Source organism: Mus caroli, unplaced genomic scaffold (assembly GCF_900094665.2).
Source record: "Mus caroli unplaced genomic scaffold, CAROLI_EIJ_v1.1 scaffold_17497_1, whole genome shotgun sequence".
NCBI lineage: Eukaryota > Metazoa > Chordata > Mammalia > Rodentia > Muridae > Mus > Mus caroli.
The window spans coordinates 1,172-21,286 of NW_018388834.1; the positions used below are offsets into that span (position 1 = coordinate 1,172).

At 40.9% G+C, this 20,115-nt stretch overlaps 1 protein-coding gene across 1 annotated transcript; it reads left to right on the forward strand.

The window, feature by feature from the left end:
- Positions 1-11,270: 11,270 nt before the first annotated feature.
- Positions 11,271-18,734, forward strand: LOC110287811 (carcinoembryonic antigen-related cell adhesion molecule 3-like). The gene is made up of 4 exons (XM_021154335.1): positions 11,271-11,409; positions 12,447-12,806; positions 14,425-14,784; positions 18,595-18,734. Exons 1-4 carry the CDS (start codon positions 11,346-11,348, stop codon positions 18,600-18,602), a joined length of 792 nt encoding a protein of 263 aa, XP_021009994.1. The 5' UTR covers positions 11,271-11,345; the 3' UTR covers positions 18,603-18,734.
- The last annotated feature ends 1,381 nt before the right edge of the window (positions 18,735-20,115 follow it).

Below are 20,115 nucleotides of genomic sequence, written 5' to 3' on the forward strand. Positions count from 1 at the left end.
AATAAAAGCACTTTCAAGAGGATCATCATCCCTGACCTCAACTGCACTCCAATGCAATAGTGATCAAAACCACATGATATTGGTACAGAGACAGACACAACATTCAATGGAATAGAATCAAAGACCCAGAAGTAAACCCATATACCAATGGACACTTGATCTTTGACAAAGAATGTATAAACAGGAAACATCTTCAAAAATGGTGCTGTGTTAACTGGTAGTGTGCATATAGGAGAATGAAAATAGGTATTTGTCATCTTGCACATAACTCCAATACAAGGGGAATAAGGACCTCCACATAAAACCAGATACACTGAATCTAATAAAAGAGAAAGTAGGAAAGAACCTCAAACACAGCACAGGGAAAAATTTCCTGAACAGGCCACCAATTGCTCAGCCTGTAAGATCAAAAATTAACAAATGGATCTCATAAAATTGGAAAGCTTCTGTAAGGAAAAGGAAACTGTCGATAGGATAAAATAGCAACCTAACAATTGGGAATAAATCTTCACTAATCCTACATTTGACAAAAGACTACTATGCAAAATATAGAAATAACTCAAGAAGTTAACCTCCAAAAACCATATATGCCAATTTTAAAAAGAGGGTACTAAGCTAAACAGAGAATTCACAACAGAAGAATCTCTAATGGCTGTGTAGCACTTAAAGAAAAGTTCAAAATCCTTACTTATCAAAGAAATGCAAATCAAAACGACCTTGAGATTCCAAGTCATACCAATAAGAATGGCTAAGATCAAAATATAAAGTGACAGCACATGCTGGTGAAGATGTAAATAGAAAAAGAGGAACATGCCTCCATTGCTGGTAGGGTTGCAAACTGTTACAACCACTCAGGAAATCAATCTGTGAGTTCCTCAGAAAATTGAAAATAGTCTTACCTGACAACTCAGCTATAACATTCTTGGACATGTACCCAAAAGACACCCCACCATACCACAAGGACATATGTTCCACCATGTTCATAGCAGCATATTTTTAATAGCCAGTAGTTGGAAACAATCCAGATGTTCCTCAGCTGAAAAGTGGATACAGAAAATGTGGTTCACTTACACAATCGAATACTATTCAACTCCTGATAAAGATGGTGATGAATTTTGCAGGCAAATGGATAGAACCAGAAAAAGTCATCCTGAGTGAGGTAACTCGGACCCAAAAGTACATGCATGATATCTACTCACTGATAAATGGATATTAGCCAGAATGTAAAGAATATTTGGATATAACTTACAGACTGTAATAATTGTAACACAGAAATGCCCAAGTGAGGAGGCTTCAACACCACTTAGAAAGTAGAAGAAAACAATCACAACAGGCTGAAGGAAGGAGGGACCTGGGTAAGAGAGGGGAGGGTGAGGAAAAAAAGAACAGAATCAGATATGGAGAGGAGGGAATAAGAGAGAAGCCCAGAGGCCCAAGAGAATTAATGAAAGTATGTAACCTTGGGGAGTGAGAGGTGGGGGGAACCTCTAGAGAGTACCAGAGACCCAAGAGAGAAGACACTCTCATTAGGGGTGACCTTAGCCAAAATGCTCAACATTGGGGAAAGGAATTTCAAAGGGTCTACCTCCAGGAGATAGACAGAACCTAAAGTGGAGTGACAGGATTACTAACCCACGGTTAAATTTCCTGACCCAGATTTACTCCTGTCTAAAAGAACTTCCAGGACAAAAATGCAGATGAGACTATAGGAAAGGAGGTCCAATGACTGGCCCAACTTTTGATCTTACTTGGGCAGGTCAAAGGGGAGATGAAGTCCTGACAAAGAGACAGAGTTAGTTTACATCACTCACTGGGCATCTTCTGAGTCGGCATGGAGAGCACTGCTGCACACATGCCCAGTTCACCAGGCAACTATTCTGATGCACTTATAACACTTCACAGAATAGACAAGATTCCCAAGGGGAGGAACAGAGGATATAGAACCCCCTGACATCTCAGTGTCTTCAGGGATTAAGGCTAAGGCTGTCTCTTCTTCAGGCAAATAAGAACAAATGCTGCTCATCTAGGCAGATGTCTTTATGGAAAGGTTAGGTGTTGTTCACATTTCAACCTATAGACATTGTAAAATTCACTAACTATGAATATCTGGGAAGGTGATTATCCTTGAAAATTTCTTCAGAATTCCAGGACTTTCCATTACACCTACTACAGATGAAATCATGTGTTATCTAGTGTGCCACTGTCACTTCTCCTGGAATGTAAATGAGAAGGCTTTGTTGTGTCCCTTCTAATAAATCCTGAGTCTGGTACAGGGTGCTCTCTCTCTCTCTCTCTCTCTCTCTCTCTCTCTCTCTCTCTCTCTCTCTCTCTCTCTCTCTCTCTCTCTCTGCTTTGGCTCACACAGACCATGGGAAGCAGATGTGAAGCATGAGAAATCTGTCTACAGTCACATGTGACAGTCATATCTACTGATTTCTACCCTGAAGTCCTTTTTAGCTGTCTGTGGAGCAGGGAGGAGTTGATGTTGATCTTGGTAATCCATAGCTTAAGGGAACATCTTGTTCGAGAAGAAAAAAAAAATGGACATTAAGATTTGACTTCAGAATTAAGACACCGGTCTCTGGAGAATTACTGCAGAATTCCATGTACTAGATAGGAAAGGAAATAATGATTTCTGATGTGCCACTGTCACTAATATGGAAGGTAAAATAACCCTGTTTTGCTTCATCGTCCAGTTTAGTAGATTCTACATATAACACAGGGCTCTCTCCACTCAGAAACTCCTTGATTTCAAACAACTTCAGCATCTTTCTTCCATTATGCCAAATTGTGCTGTTCAGAGAAATAATTCTCACAGGTATTGGCCTTAGATATTGGATATTAGAAACAATGCTGTCATATGGAGATCATCTGAAATGCCTAACCTAGATCTAGTTATAACACCCATTTCTTTCTGTTTCAAGCTCACATGGACCGGGGTTACTCCTGGGAGGCAAACTGGGGCTGAAAAGACAGAAACTAGGCAGTCGAGAGAAAAATGGATGCCAAGTCAAGGTTCCTGATCAAGGCTCAAATGTTTAATGGCAATCTGTGCTTATAAATGGGGGGGGGGCATTCCCACCAATCCATTCTTGGAGCCTGGAACCAGTTGCAGGTGACTATAACATGCAAGATAGAGTGTAGTCACCAGAATAGCTCAGAGGCCTCTCAGCAGGTAGCAGTGTCTTGGAGGAGCAGTGGCAGGTGGCAGAACAATAGAGCCATCTAGGCAGGAAGGCTCCATCCTAGGTGGTCTAATTCTTAGTGGCAGCAAGGTCAAAGTCCGGATCACTCTGTTTCAGGCTGGGGGGTTACATCTTCCAGTCATAATTCCATCAACTTGTTATTCTCTATTTTCTACCAGTCAGATCTGCCTCTGAAAGCAACTGCCTAGGAATGCTGGAGATCTGTTTATATGTTTAAGATCACAGGACGCTCTTGTAAAAGATCCAAGTTGACTTTCTAGCACTCCCATGGCAGCTTATGAAAATCTGTAAATCCAGTTCTTCAGGATCCAGTTTGAAATGACTTTTGTGGGCATCAGGCGTGCATATGGTGTAGACATAAACATATAATCAAAATAACTAAACACAAAAAATTTAAAGACATATACACCGATCTGCATTTCCAAAAATATGTCTCATGGTGCTTACCTTTTTGAGAAAAGGCATTATAGGACAGTGGTAAAATAGTGATTCTGTTTTAAGTTTTCATGTAGCCCTTACCCTTCATTCTCCTAGATCATTCTGAGACTTATCCCCTGAGCTTCATCCTTTGCCTTGGGGTCCTGTGTCTCATGTCAGTCACCATCAGACACTTGGAAAGGTTGTTCCAACCTGCATAGTTGGCTGAATTCCAGTCATGCACCAGATCTGATGTGTGAAAATTCTGTTCACACATCAAATTCTGTTGACAGTCTATAGGTGCTGCTCAGGAAGCTTAATGGGAAGACCGCTTTGATCAGTAAAACTTTGCAGGGTACTGAACCTGGCTAATCAATGATCAGTGAAGCTAGAGGGACACAGAATTGTAGTGCCACAGGAATTGAGAGACAATGGAACATCAACTTCAAATTCCATGTCTGTGCCATACATCTTTGCTGCTCAGTTTACATGTGACAAAGACTTATTGTCTCATCCAGCACAGGAGGCCCTTCATCTCTGGAAAATTAGCTCCTCCTTCATCTGCCTGACACGCCTTCTGTCTAGTTTCCCAAGAGAATATATTGGGTATGGAGGGAAGAGAGAGCAACCCTAGATAAAAGAGGACTTTGCAAATATCATAGGAACCCAGGGTAACATCATCTCCCTGTTGCCTACACAGCTCTTTTATCCAAGTTCTTCAAAGCATGCGCCAACTTCAACAAAGGGTAACATTAAATTGTGAACCTAAAAGTCAATATAAAAACTCTTTATCATAATCAAATCATCAAAACCTCTCATATGCACAGGTTGTTTGTATCTTATAGACTGTGAACATCACTCTCAATTTACTCAGTGTCACAATGAATGACTTAGAATTTTATGAGTATTGAAACTGGAACACAGAGAGTGCCAACAGAAATGACAGAACCAAACAGTGTTAGCTGAGAGATAATTTGGTACCTTCATGAATGTAACTACCTACATGCAAAGAGTAGACCATGAATTCCCAATTTATGTACCATGAACATGTCTTGGGTTCATGGCCCAAAGCTCTTACAGTCACAGGTAGGTTGAAATTGGCAGCCTTTGATATCTCAAGACAAATTTTTTTTTCTGTATTGCAACAGGAATGATGATGAGGGGCCATTAGTGTTTGCAATAGAACCAGTGATGGAGGAATAAGAGCATCTCAGACTCAGTCTTAGTGAACATATGACAGTATAGTTCACTCTTTTTGGTGTGTGCTGCCAGGGCATTGTGTATGGCAGCTAATCAAACTCCCACTAAACTAAACCCTGACCTGTCTCTAAAGGCAGTGAATTGGTATACTCATTCATTCATTCATTCATTCACTCATTCATTCACCCATACATCTGATAATTTTCCAGGAACAAGATCTTCCCAGAAAGGCAGGCAAATTTCTGTCTTCAAAAACCTCTAATTACAATGAATTGTAGAACAATTGTCATCGAGAAGGTAAAGTCAAGGACTGACTGGAACCACAAAGGTGACAGAGTACAGAAATGAGACAGAAGGGCTAGAGAGATGGCTCAATAGTTATGAGTACTTGTAGTCCTCCAACAAGTCGAGTTTAGTTTCCAGCAACTATCTTAGGAGAATTTGAAACCTCAACTATGTCCAGGTCCAAGAAATTCCACATAGTTCCCTGTCCCCAGAGGTCTTGAATTCACATGCTACTGAAGCACACACACAATGGAATAATACATATCTAATAATGTTAACTGAAAGAGAGACCCTGGGCCCTATGAAGGCCTAATGCCCCTGTGTAGGGGAATGCCAGGACAGAGAAGCAGGAGTGGGTAGGTTGGTGAGCAAGGAGGGAGATTGTTTATGTGATTTTTGGAGGAGAAACCAGGAGAGGGGTAACATTTAAAATGCAAATAAAGAAAATATCTAATAAAAATGAGATGAGGGTCGGGCGGTGGCAGTGCACACCTATAATCCCAGCACTTGGGAGGCAGAGGCAGGTGAATATATGAGTTTGAAGCCAGCCTGATCTACAAAGTGAGTTTCAGGACAGCCAGGGCTATACAGGGAAACCCTGTCTCGAAAACAAAACAAAACAAAACAAAAACCCAACAAAACAAAACAAAACAAAACAAACAACAACAACAACAAAAACCCCAAAAAATAAAATGAGGCAGGGATTCTAGAAGAGGAGTTATGGTAGGCATCCCTGTACCCTATAAATACTCTTGAGTGAGTATTTGTGAGTGAGCAAAGATCTGATTTGCCACCAGGTGTAGTCTATTCAGAAACCTGAGAACATATTTCAATACAAAGTAAAGGATATATTCAGAATCACTGATTGAAAAGAGGTCACATCATGTAGCCTTTGTCCAGTACTATAGATGCACCCAGATGCAAATATGAAGGCAGAGAAATGAACAAAATTGCAATGGACCTAGGCCCCTACTCCTTAACCAAATTCACAGGTCTTCAAGATTCCACTCTCTTTCTAGATTAACCTTCATTTTATTTTTTAAAAGAAATGTTTAAAGGTTTATTTACACTTATGGGTGTGATGCCTGCATGTGTTCTTTTGTGCTAATGGTATGTAGTGCCAGCAGAGCTTAGAAAAGAGTCCAGGTTTCCTAGGACTGTAGTTACAGGCAGTGGGAACCCATGCCCTTTGAAAGAGTCTCCAGTCCTCTCAACCAGAGAATATTGTAGACTTTTACTGATTCAAAGGGAAAAGTGCAGTTGACAGAAATGAACTTGCACATTTTCTAATAGCCATCAGTTAGTGTTCTGGAGCCTATGGACAGTGTCAAAGAGACAATGTACACCAAAGGGTGCCTAATGTTTCAGAATGCCACCCTGATGAGAACAGAAGTTTTTAACCATACAAATGTGGATTCTGTAGTAGAAACCAAAGAATCACATGCATTTCACCATGTAAACAATCAATGGCTCTTATTGATCTCTGGGTGTTACATGTGGGGTTTCTACTTAGTAAAACAAGGGAGACATATTTAGATTTGCTTACTACCTGTCATTTTTTATGTCCACACTGGGTTTGAGTGTTTAGTGAGGACACATTCGTATAGGAAAATTTTAACATCATAATTTTTTTTCTGAATTTGTCCTAGTGACAGGAGGATGTGCAGTGGTATAACTCAGCCAAAGAATTAGAATAAGCCTAGATTTTTATGTCTGTCACCATAAAGATGGACCAATAAAATTCTTTGGGTTTCAAGTATAGTTTGGCTGAGGGAAATACCAAGTCATATGAAAAGGGAGACCACTAGGACGTCCTGGCTCCTGATCAGAATCCCAGACTTCTGAGTTCAAGTTACTCTGGGAGAATGTGGGCAGGAGTATAACATGATCTGTTGGAGCTAACTGAATATACTGATTTATTAGCTGTCTGAATCTCCTAGTTCATGGAGTCATACAGTGCACTTCCATAAGTGCCTCAAGTAAGATCATCAGGGCATGTACTTCTGAGTCTCATCAAAAGGAGCACATGTCATTGGTCAGTTGCACTGATGGCTTATGAGACTTCACAAAATATTCAAGATTCCCAAAGGAGAAACAGAAGAAATACAAACTCCTGACACCGCATTGTCTTCAGTGGTTAAGTCTAATGCAGTCTCTTCTTCAGGCAAATAGTAATGGATGCTGCTCATCTAGAAAGCTGTCCAGAACCAAGCTTAGGTCTTGTTCATATTAAAGGTGACATATAGAGATTTCAACATTCACTAACTATGTGTCTTCTACCTGGGAAACTGATATACAAAAAGAACTCCTGCCTTTGGAGAATTTCTGCAGAACTCCAGGACTCTCCATCCTACATCCTACACATGAAATTATATGTTATCTGGTGTGCCACTGTCACTCCTCCTGGAATGTAAACAAAAAGGCTTAGTTGTGTCTTTTCCAATAAATCCTGAACATAACACTGGGCTTGCTCTGCTCAGGCTCACACAGAGCATGGGAAGCAGATGTGAGCATGAGTCATCTATCTGTAGTCACATATCTCCTGTCTCTACCCTGGAGGTGTTCTCAGCTGTCTGTGGAGCATGGAGAAGCTGATGTTAATCTTGGTCATCCAAAGATTGAGAGGTTACCTTGTTCAGGATCCAAAATCAAAGGGACAGTTAGATTTGACTCCAAAACTAAACACATTATTCTGGGGATTTTCTGCATTATTCTATATACTAGACTGTAAATAATTGTTTTCTTGTGTGCTATTGTCACTTCTTCAACATAAATGACTTGTCTTTGCTTTGCCCCTCCCAGTATATCTTTCATTTAACATAGGGCTCTCTTCACTCAGAAACTCACTAATTTTAAACACCTGATGTTTGTTATGACCCATTCTGAATAGTTACCTGAATTCTAGTCTCATTTGGGATTTCTGTACACACATAAAGCCGTGAGGACAGGTGTGGGTGCTGCTCACGAGATTTAAAGGGAAGGTTTTGTCAGTCCCACCTGCAAGAGAGCCTTTAACATTAAAATCTTGGAAGTTGCTGTCCTAAGTACAGACTGGAGATCAGTGCAGCTGGAAGGACACGGAATTCTCTTGCTCCAGACATGCAGTGTGTCAGGAAGGATAACGAATGTCAATGGAGCTTTGCCTTCAGCTCCAAGGTCTATAAAATAAAACACTGATGCTCAGCTTACATGTGACATGGACTGTTTCTCCCAAGCAGCACATGGGGTCATCATATTGTAGAACTCAGGTCCTCCTTCATCTGCCTTAGTCACTTCTGTCTAGTCTTCTAAGGGCATTTATTGGGGGTGGAGTTAACAGAAACATCACTAGCTGAAAGAGGCTTTTTCAAGGATCAGAGATCCCACAAAGGTCCATCTTCTGTCTGTGCTGCCTTCAAAGTACTGCTATACAGACCAACATGTGACAACTCTACTTGAAGGAAGGGTACACTAACCTGTGAGCCTGACCCTCTTTTTTTTTTTTTTTTTTTTTTGATGTTCAAGTAAGTGGTCCTGAACACCTCCAACCATCTTCATTTATACAATCATAAGACTAGTTGCCTGAGCAGTGTTATTATCATTGATTTTTATTCAGTTATAGTACCAGCACTACAAAAGCCCCCTTTGCTCCCCTAGTAGTTTTCCCTCCACCATACCCTTCATCCCTTTTCCTCCCTCCCAATGAGCCTTTTTTATTCAACATGCATATGACAGTAAAAATCATCAGAGCCTCTCACATGATCTAAAGCAATGTCTACTTCATCCATTACCACAATTAATGACTTAGGACATTATCAGTGTTGAAACTGGAAACCAGTGAGTGCTCGCAGAAATGACAGAACCAACTGAAATGATAGCTTAGAGTTAATTTTATTCCTTTTGATTTTAACCACCTAAACACAAGAGCAGACCATGAACACCCAGTTCCTCTTGAATTCACGAATTAAGGCACCCACATGGACACCTAGGTTGATATTGACAACCTATCTTCTCCCAAGCCAAATCTTTCCAGCCCAGGGTTGCGTCAGGAATGGTATTGAGGATCCATTCCTGTTCACTGTAGAATCAGGCTATGTCTAGTTATGGTAGGAATATAGGTATCTCAGACTCAGTCTTAGTAAACACGTGAGAATAAAGTTTGTCTATTCTGTGTGTGCTTCCAGGGTCATGTGTACGGTATCCAAACACATTCCCTCTAAGCTACACTGTACCCTCTAATTGGGATCCATATGTGGTTGTATCCTACCACAGAGAGAGACTGGCTTGCTCTCTAACAGGCTATTCTCCTGCCCTCTTTTGATATCAAAAGTGGTTTTAGAAGTAGCTTTGTCCTGTTTGCATGACAGGCCCTAGTGCCCCATTAATAACATCTTAAACTCAATTCTAGCCAGGAATTCCTGCCTACCCTCACCCATCTAGGCTTATTGATAGTGATCTCCAGGATCCTTATGAAAACATGTTTACTTGTACATAATTATTAATAGCAGGGATCTCATGCCTACCTCCTCCATAGCTCTACCATCAGCATCAATAGGACTATACGTTACAAAACTATATCTTCTGCTGAGTAGATTTGCACTAAGCTAGAGAGGTAGAGTCTTGGTTTTCTGATAAGATGAAAAAAAATAATTTCTAGTATGTGTGGGTGCAATCAAGGCTCAGTCTTCTCCTGAGACTCCTGTTGTAGCCTTCAGTTGTCCTCTGTGTTGTCTCTCTGATTCTTCCAGATTCAGTCTGATGTAGGGAGTTACAGAATATCTCAGGCAGTCAGATGAACATTATAGGGGAAGGTAGAGACCATGAGAAAGCAAGTAGATTTCTTTCTGTCTGTAAGCCATGTCTTTCTGCCTCCTGCATTTCCTTTTAGAACTTCTTGATCTGGGAGGAATACCCACTGCTTTTAAACCTGATCATAGGCAGTCAAATGACAGATGAAAATGTACAGTTGTTTTGGGACAAAAAGCAGCTCAGAGCTCTGATCTTATGTCTGTTCCTGTTTCTCTTGGTGACTGACTCACCTCTGATGCCATTTTGACTGAAAGGAGAAGAGAAGGTGCCAAGCAAGCCTGTCCTGAGTCAGAATAGACCATGTTACTAATTTCATTACATTTCTCATGAATTAAAATGTCACTGATTGACACCAAGGGTTCTGTTCTTGAGAATCAGGGAAGTGGGAAAGTGAACAACCGGGTGGGCTGCTTCTGAACTGAGTTCTGTCTCTGAAGGTCAAGCTGGCTGAGGATGTGGACAGGAGCACAAGTGATGGTCACAGACAACAGTAGTGAGCACTTCCTTAGATAGCAGGGAGCCTTCAGTGGTAGTTAGCATTTACTGTGAAATGCATCCACCCTGAAGTCACAGGAGTAGAGCTAGAAGGGACTCAGTTGAGTTAGTGTCTTTCATAGATCACAATGAAAGAATCTGTGGATTAATCTCTTGAGTGCCTTAATTGAAGTAGGAGGGCAGAGGCCACTGTGAATGGTGTATTCCTATGCAGGTGGTTGTGTATTGTCTCAGAAATATAGTGGAGCAAGAGAGAGAGAGAGAGAGAGAGAGAGAGAGAGAGAGAGAGTCAGAGAGAGATGAGAGAGACAAAAACAGACAGAAAGAGAAAGGCAGAGAAACACAGAGAAGGACATTTTTAAAAAGTGTCCCAGTGAATGACCAATTCAACAGCTCTCCTCCTCAGTTCTTCACTCCAGATTCTTGTCTTCTATCTGTACCTTGACTTCCCTCAATGATGGACTTGACCTCTGTTACTGACCTGAAAGTGCATTGCTCTCTTAAGCTGCTTTTGTTCAAGTTGTTTATCATAGCATCAGAAGGTTAAAACAATCAGTTTCCTGGGAAGCATGTAAAGCATATTCATTTGTATCCTACATGGTTTTCTGGTTGTATGCAAATCACACAGCACCATATCTCCATATAAGGTCAAATGAGGGCCTGAGGAGATTTATCTGCTTTATCGCTCAGGGTGCAGTCTGGTGGACTGAGACCTTATGAGAGCAAAGGAGAAAAGTGTAGAGAACAGGAGATAGGGGAAAATGAACTGATGTGTTTTGTACATAGGAAATGTCCCCAGGCCATATAATTCTAGGAGGGGCTCCTACCTGGGAGGAGACTGAGATAAAAGGGAGGAAGGACAGCGGAACTGACAGGAGAGTTGAGTGTGGAAACAGCACTGGAGCTGAAGCTTTTCACAGATGTACACAGAGCAGGTGGCAGGCGGCAGAGGTCATGATGGACTCTGCTGCACTTTCCTGTAAAGACTGCACCTCTTGGCGGGGGCTTCTGTTCACAGGTGAGGAGGCTACTCTTGGGCAATGAGTGGGAGAAGGGGAGCACAGAGTCCTGCTTAAGTCTCTGAAGAATACAAGAACCTGGGAATAGAATCATGGTTTTGGAAAGAGGACACAGACAGGGGCAGGAACTCTGCAGCAGGAAGAGACACAAGATAGTACAATGGAGAAATAGCACCATTGTTTTCTTTTCCAACTCAATCACATGGACAACTGTATTCTAAGGACTGATGTCCCCAACCATGAGAGTGTTTGTCCAATTAAAAAACAAAGTACAAAGAGCCATTGCAATGACTTAATGGTCATGCTGCTGGCTACCAATCCTAAGACAGCAACTCAATTACCAACACATGCAAGGAGTGTGATTTCTATGTATATGCTGTGTATACATTCACCCATACACAAATGCACACAAGTGCACATTTATATAAGCATTCACCTTCCCCACACATACAAACTATACCAAACTCCTGTACTAAAGGTGTCAATAGTTTCAATTTTAGCATTTTGCAAATGTACTCCTGGATAGGCATATCCCTGACACATGCATTCTCCCACTCATCCAAAGGTATTCAAGCCTTTATCAGTTCTGGACATTCCAAAGATGTTAGGCTTATCTTGGTTCTAATAAAGCCCTAGACTATGGGATAGTAGATTAGACCAGAAAGACATTATTGAAGTAGAATCAGAGAACTCAGACCAAAGAGAGAACACAGAAAAAAAATCAAGTGAAGATCTCTAGAGTAAGAGGTAACAGGAGACATCATCTCAGCCCAAGTACTCTGAATAAAGGCAGGAGGCTGAGGGCAATGTGTGGAATCCTTAACAGAAAAGAGAGTTCCATACACAGAATGGAAAAGGTTCAGGGCCACTGATGGTGTAGTGAAGGTTATGTTACCCAACCCTTCCAAATACAAAGGTGCCACTCTCACATGCCAACTTAGGCTGTGTCATGAGCCGTCTACTCAGGACACAGACCTCATTATTTCATCAAATGCAGAGGTCCCAATGTTCATGGATTTTCTCTCCTCCCTTCTAGTCTCCCTTTTAACATGCTGGCTGCATCCCACTACTTCTCAGCTCACCATTAAATCAGTGCCTCCCATTGCTGTTGAAGGGGAAAACGTTCTTCTGTTTGTGCATAACCTGCCAAAGAATGTTAAAGCCTTTTCCTGGTACTCAGGAGTTGCACCGTTCAAGTGTTGTGAAATTGCAAGTCATGTGATAGCTACCAATTTTACTGTAGTGGGACTTGCACACAGTGGTAGAGAAACAGTACTCAACAATGGATCTCTGTTGATCAAGAGTGTTACCAAAAAAGACTCAGGATACTACACTCTACGAACAATTGATTCAACCTCAAGACCTGAAATAATACGTGCAGAATTCTTTGTACACCGTAAGTCAATTTTTTGTGAACTCTGTTGTTGGGTGGGTTTGGACCATTGTACATTCAGAGGAGTGTTGAACCTGAACTGGATCTACCTTCCCTCTGCATTGTGTCTCTATGTTGTTGTAGGAGGATCTTGTACAGGACACACATTTTGGAGACAAACTTTCATAGACCAGAATCCCTCACTTGACTGCACATGCAGAGAGGTGGACTTGTACTGAGTAATTCAGACAATGATGTCAGCCTCAATCCAGACCCTTAGGCCTCTCACCATGAACCTACACCTGAGTTGAGGAAGAAATGAGGAAACTAGAGGATTTTCCATGATCTTGGATCCAGACCTCTGTGCCCGACTCAGCTCAGAGTGAGGGGGGACAGCAGGGCTGATATCAGAGCAACACAGCTCAGGAGCACTGTTGGAGGAAGAGGTGTTCTTAAAGGAGGGAGGACAGAGCAGACACCAGAGGCTGTGGTGATGCCTCCTTAATCTCCAAGCAAATGTACACAAGGTGGCAGGAAATCCTGCTACACATGCCTACATCAGTCCCTATCCCTGTGTGGGAGGAGGTTAGCTGAGCAAGTGTCTAGAGTCTCTAGGAGAGGACAATGGCTTCAGATGAGACTCAGAGTTTTTGTTTGCAACATAAGATGAGAAAACAACGCAAGGTAGACAAGCACCTCAGAATCTAAAAGCTCTAGTGAACATGAAATGGTAAGATGAGGAGATTAAAGTTGCATTGTTCATTTACCAAGTTCAATAATTATCTTGGCAAGTATACTCTGAAGACTAATGTCCCTCCCTATGACAATATGATGCTTCAAATGAAAAGCAAATTATGAGATGACTCAGTGGAAATGGGTATTTGCTGTCATCCCTGATGACCTGAGTTCAATCTTCTTATCCCAAATGGTAGAAGGAGAGAACTCAGTCACAGAAACTGCTCTCTGGCCTACACATAGATACTGTGGCATGCACCCACTAAGCCATACACTGATACATACTTGAGTGCATGTTCCCTTCCCTAACAAAAGAGTCAATGAAAAACAATCGTATTGTGGTATAAAACTTTTATTAGCTTAGAATCTGAGAATCTGGTAACTTAATTCATGGACACACAGTGACCTGGAATACACATCCATCTATCAATTCATTCATTTATCCATTGAGACCTTTCTAAGTGTTGGGTCTTCCAAGATTATCACACTAATCCCAGGCCAAAAAGTCTTCTACTGGGTGGCAATGGACATACACGAACAAGGACATTGAGAATGCACCATAACAGGTCTAATGCAAAATATTTCAGTGTGTAGATCCAATTTCTATTGATGAAGATACTTGTGGAGGCACTCTTTTCCACACACTGTGGGTCTGAGGCCAGATCTGAAGGCACTGAATGGTGAGTCATGCAGACAGATGATGGGAATGTCCCATACAGAAGTTCATGGACACTGAAGGCATGAATGTGTGTGTCTATCCCATTAAGTAGGATAGACACACCCTCACACACACAACAAGGAGGACTGATGGACAGACCTGCTCATGAATCAGAGATATTTCTTTCCACCAAATGCAGGAGAACCACTTTTGAGGATTTCTTTCTATTTCTTCTTTTTTTCCATCTAGGCCCACTATTAGGCTACAAGAAGCATCTTACCCCTTCTAAACTCACAATTCAGTTGGTGCCACTTAGGGTTGAAGAAAACGTCAATATTTTTCTGTGGGTTTTTAATCTGCCAAAGAAGCTTCAAGTCTTTGCCTGGCACAAAGGAGTACTTCCACTTGAACATTTGAAGATAGCAAGCCATTCATTCCTCACCAATTCAACCACTCTGGGGTATGCATATTATGACAGAGTGAAAGTACGCAATGATGGGTCCTTGCTTCTCTTCAATGTCAAGAAGAAAGACGCAGGGCTTTATACCCTACGAACTGTATCTGTTGATTTGATATCAGAATGGGCCATTATTGACCTCCAAGTAAATAGTAAGTGACTCTTTGTGACTCCTGGGTGAAGGTGGGGTTTATTCTTCTCTGTATACCTAAGACAATGAGGATTGTACTGTACCTTCCTTTCCTCTTTACTATGTACTCTCACTTGCATTTGGGCATTTAGTAAAAGACACACATCATGGGGGTAAACCAAAATACATCAGAAACTTTGACCTTAATGGAACCTGTAGACAGTAGTATGGTAACTCAGTCCAATGATGCCAAACTCAGCTCAGACTCTCTGGGCCCTCACGCTGAGTATGTCACTAAGCAAGCTTTGTGGCATTGCTTGAATTTGAGTACCTGGTAGAGCTGACTGAAGCAATGTGTCACTCTGCAACCAGGTCTTGGATCATGTGGAATAACCCAGTATCTGTCATGGCAATCATGATTAGGCTAGGTCTTGTGGGCATCTCCTTTTCCTGAGATTCGGCAAGGGTGGCCATACAACATACTGTCTGTCCTGATATGCCTGAGACTTTATAGGAAAGTTTGTATCCCCAAAGAAAAATACATCTTTTTGGAAACTTCTTGTCCTTAGGAGTTCAGCCTAGGGAATTCCCTTCTTTTTTATTGGATATTTCCTTTATTTAGGTTTCAAATGTTATCCCCTTTCCTGGTTTCTCCTCTGAAAAGCCCTCCCCCATCCTCTCCCCCCATCCTCTTACTCATCAACCCACCCATTCTCAATTTCTGGCCCTGGCATCCCCCCACATTATGGCATACAGCCTTCCTAGTACAAAGGGCCTCTCCTCCCATTGATGTCCAATTAGGCCATCCTCCACTGCATATGCAACTGGAGCTATGAGTCCCACCAGGTGTGCTCTTTGGTTGGTGGTTTAGTCCCGGGGAGCTCTGGAGGTACTGATTAGTTCATATTATTGTTCCTCCTATGGGGCTGCAAACCCCTTCAGCTTCTTGGATCCTTTCTCTAGCTCCTTCACTGGGGATGTTATGCTCAGTGTAATGGATGACTGTGAGCATCTGCCTCTGTATTTGTAAGGCACTGGCAGAGCCTCTCAGGAAAGAGCTATATCAGGCTCCTATCATCATGCACTTGTTGGCATCCACAACAGCGTATGGGTTTGGTGATTGTAAATGGGATGGATCCCCAGATGAGGCAGTCTCTAGATGGTCATTTCTTCAGTCTCCACTCCTCACTTTCTCTGTAACACTTTCCATTGCTGTTTTGTTCCCCCCTTCTAAGATGGATAGAAGTATCTACATTATGGCCTTCCTTCTTTAGTTTCATGTGGTTTGTAAATTGTATCTTGGTTATTCCAAGCTTCTGGGCTTTTGGGGTAATATCCACTTATCAGTGTGTTCTTTTGTGATTAGGTTACCTTACTCAGGATGATATACTCCAGTTCTATCCATTTGCCTATGGATTTCATAAATTCATTGTTTTAAATAGCTGAGTAGTACTTCATTGTATAAATGTACCACATTTTCTGTACCAATTCTTCTATTGAGGGAATTGTCTTCTTTAGGCAAATAATAACATGCATTCCTGATTTTAACAGCTCTTCAGTCTCAAGTTTAGGACATTTATAATATTTGAATTTCACTTATAGACAGGAAAATGATAAGTTACCATGTGTATTACTGTAGGGAATCTCACAGACAGTAAGGACACTCGTTGAATAAAGGTTACACATCCTATGGGTAGCATATCAGAAGTACACGATGACAGTGTATTAGCACATGTCCAACTTACCTACCCGATGAGGCCTTATAAAGTATATGTGGATCAGGAGTGCATGGGTTCAGAAATTTTCTCCTTAGGCATCAGTGTCTCACAGGGAGAGTCTGGTCCAGGTGGTGGAAGCAAGAAATTGACAGTCACTTTTGACATTGTAATGAAGCCTTATTTAATTCTGAATGCCACCTCTACCCTAATTCTCCTACTACAATGCTTTGGGCTTCAGATCATAGATTTCTTAGTGTGGTGGATTCACTCCTCTTGAATCATAGGGAGAAGGTTTTGCCTTATCCCTCCATCAAGATCCTACAAAACACAGGGTCTAGTGTGCAGCTAAAGCAATACTTTTATGATAAATGAAAAAAGAAATTAGTAATGAATGGACAAATGGTGGTGGTAGATTGGTTGATGAATGGATGGTGTGAGATAGATGGATATGTTTATGAACTGGATGTCTTAGAACCTTTTCAGAGATTAAAATTTATATGTAGAGTTCTAGTATGTCTGACAAAGCCCACACCCTACTCAACCTGGAGGCTATGAATGTTGCCCCATTTCTCTGATGTATTCCTCATCCACTTGGAAAGACAACTGCATGAGCATCCTAGGGATGTTGTATGTAGCAGTTCTGAGAGTGACACTCCTCATTGTAGTCATTTAGATCTTGCTCCTTGGAGGCTTGGAAGTCATTTTAACTCCCATTTTCATTCACATTTCTACTATTATTACTCCTTTCCTGCCACTCATCCCCTGTCTCTTCATTCAGGAAGGTATGTTCCCACACTGCCCAGTTCACCAATCCCCTTACATCCCCACCTCAATTTCTGCCTTTCCTTGTTCCTGGTATAGAAATCAGAAGAAAAATCCTTTCCTACACACACACACACACACACACACACACACACACACAGAGAGAGAGAGAGAGAGAGAGAGAGAGAGAGAGAGAGAGAGAGAGAGAGAGAGAGTCAAGGAGTCCCCCTTGTGTTTCTCTATGTATCTTGACTTCTGTGGTTTTGGTGTGTGTAGTAAGCCAAGAGACAGAAAGAAAAGCATCTTCCAACTCTATATTGACTACTCATAGGCTACAGTGTAGAAGGATAAGGCTGCCAGCTCCCAAAGTCTTGATTGTTCCTCTGCTTCATGTTTGATGACATCATCATAATGTGGCTAACAGTCCTCCCAAGAAGGAAATAACACAAACTGTGCTGTTTAATGGCTTTGTCATATGTACCTATACCTCATATTGCCACACTGACTCAAGATGACTCCTGTGATCCAGTGACATGATCTAAAACTCTAGACATGATTAGACTATATAATCTGAAAATATTAAAACTATTAGACTATATAATCTGAAAATATTTGATGCAACTTTCTTTGTGATTCCTGCGTTCTTAGGAAGAGGATGAAAGAAAGCCTCTTGCACACTGCACTTGGTCCTGTCCCTTTGTGCTTCACTGTTCATGTAGGCCAGGTTATAATTCTTCTAAATAGTCTCTAATCATGATATTTGACACTGTTGCAAAGTTTTGGTTGTTTCTAAGTTTACACAGTAAAGAAACCTTACACTCACATGTACCCTCTGGCTAGTGCTGTCCCCAACAAGATTCACACACAGGTTTCCTTTTGTTCATGAATTCACCAGTTTCAAGCCAATTTGTAACGTTTATATTTAATCAAAATGGAACCCCACAGCTCTAAGATATTGGTCTAAGGCCTTTCTGTGCTCTCAAAAAATAATCTTTGCAGAAATTCATCTTATATCCTTGTTGTACCTAACAATTTTTGCAAATTATAGCCTGCTTGGCATAAAGGAAGACAATGTAAGAGCTATTCGTATCTATCAGTGCATTAGATTGTTGAAACAATGAACTCCCATATAAAAAGGGAATCTCCCCAGGATTTCATAATGAAAGAAGGAAGATACCCTAGTCAAAGGAGAACTATCTCTTTGGAAAGAGATTTCACCTTATTGCATGACACTATAGGATGGGATTGAACCCAGACAATGATGGATTTGGGTAAGTGGATTTATATCTTGGTTGAGACTTATTAGATCTACTTATCATTGGTTTTCTATTTAAAGGTTTATCTCAATTTAGCACCTTGAAGTCAGGCTTCAGACAATCAAGGAAGAAGATGTAAATCATGGCCCTTGAAGAATCAAAGAAGAAAGGCAAATATGTGCATTACTTCTACCCCTACTCTCTACTCTGAATAAATAGCTTTCTGCTTACCTGCATTTTTCAGTTCTTTTAATTGCCTTATTAAGGATTGGTGCCTGATATAAGCTTGAGATTCATGATTAGAACCCAGCCAAGTTCAGTTACAACATGGAGAAATTTCCTGTAGCAATTTCCTATTGGTAGAAATAGCCATTTCTATAAAGCTCCATAATGTGCCAGTATCTCCCAATGTAAAGGAGATTTCCTCCCACTCTATCACTGTTTAAGGCTCCTGATTTCTCCAGAGCTGATATGTAGTTAAGCCAAGGATGTTTCAAGCTTGTGTGTCTGCTAAATGATGTTTGTTCTTGACTGCATGATACAACTTCTCTGTCTTACCTTCAAGCATTGATAACACAGTCCTAGGCATAACACACTTTATTCATAAGGTTTCCATAAGGTTTTAGACTTACAGAAATATTCATTTTCAGTAGCATATAGATTTTCATCAGTGTTTCTGTCTTTATTAAATTCTCAAATCTTATCCTGTTTTGATTCCTTAATTCATTTACATTTTATGCTTTCTTGCAATTAATTTATCAGTTAATCTGTCTCCCTTTTTATTTATTTGGATATTCGTAGTCATTCCTTATTTGTTTTGAGATGGTCTCTCTCTCTCTCTCTCTCTCTCTCTCTCTCTCTCTCTCTTCTCTCTCTCTCTCTCTCTCTCTCTCTCTCTCTCTCCACACACACACACACACACACACATCATCATCATCATCATCATCATCATCATCATCATCTTGGGCTGTCTTTGAATTCACCAGGCTGGCCTTGAAATTACAGAGATCTGTTTGCCTCTGTCTCCCTAGTGTTGCAGGGAAGGGCAAAGCCTGATAGAACATGCACAACTGTGTCTAGCTCACTTTGATATTTTTATGTTGAATTGTGTCTGCTTCCCTATTGTTGGAAGGCATGACTTTGAGATAGGTGATTCTGGGATGACTCATTACTTTGTTTTTCATGTTCTCTGCTGGTTATTTTTTTTCTGATTTTTTCCTTATTATTGAGAACTTTATACCTGTGCATGATGATATGTGATCTTACATATCTCAATTTTTCTCATGAAAATCTTCCCATATTTCCCTATTATGTCTCTTTTCCAACTATATGCCTTTACCTTGTACAAACACTTACATCAAAAGAATGAAGATAAAATATTTCTTCTTTATGAAGAAGATGTTATCTTATTGTTATGATTTTGGTGGAATAGTGTGTTGTTGTAGAATTGACAACAATTTTAATCCCTAGCACTTCCCTGACAGTATGTGTTTACTGATAGTGTTGTTTTAGTTTCAGCATCCTTCCATAAGTTCCCAGGAGCCTCTTCTTGGAGCCTCTTACAACACTCTGTGATCCTTTGGGAGATTAGTCTGTAGTTCCTGGATGCACTGAATT

Bases quoted from the DNA above. Each gene is read 5' to 3' on its own strand.
- LOC110287811 (XM_021154335.1), top strand. From the start codon at position 11,346: ATGATGGACTCTGCTGCACTTTCCTGTAAAGACTGCACCTCTTGGCGG. The intron at 11,410-12,446 runs GTGAGGAGGCTA...CCTCCCTTCTAG, and splicing joins GCGGGGGCTTCTGTTCACAG to TCTCCCTTTTAACATGCTGG. The intron at 12,807-14,424 runs GTAAGTCAATTT...TTTTCCATCTAG, and splicing joins TGCAGAATTCTTTGTACACC to GCCCACTATTAGGCTACAAG.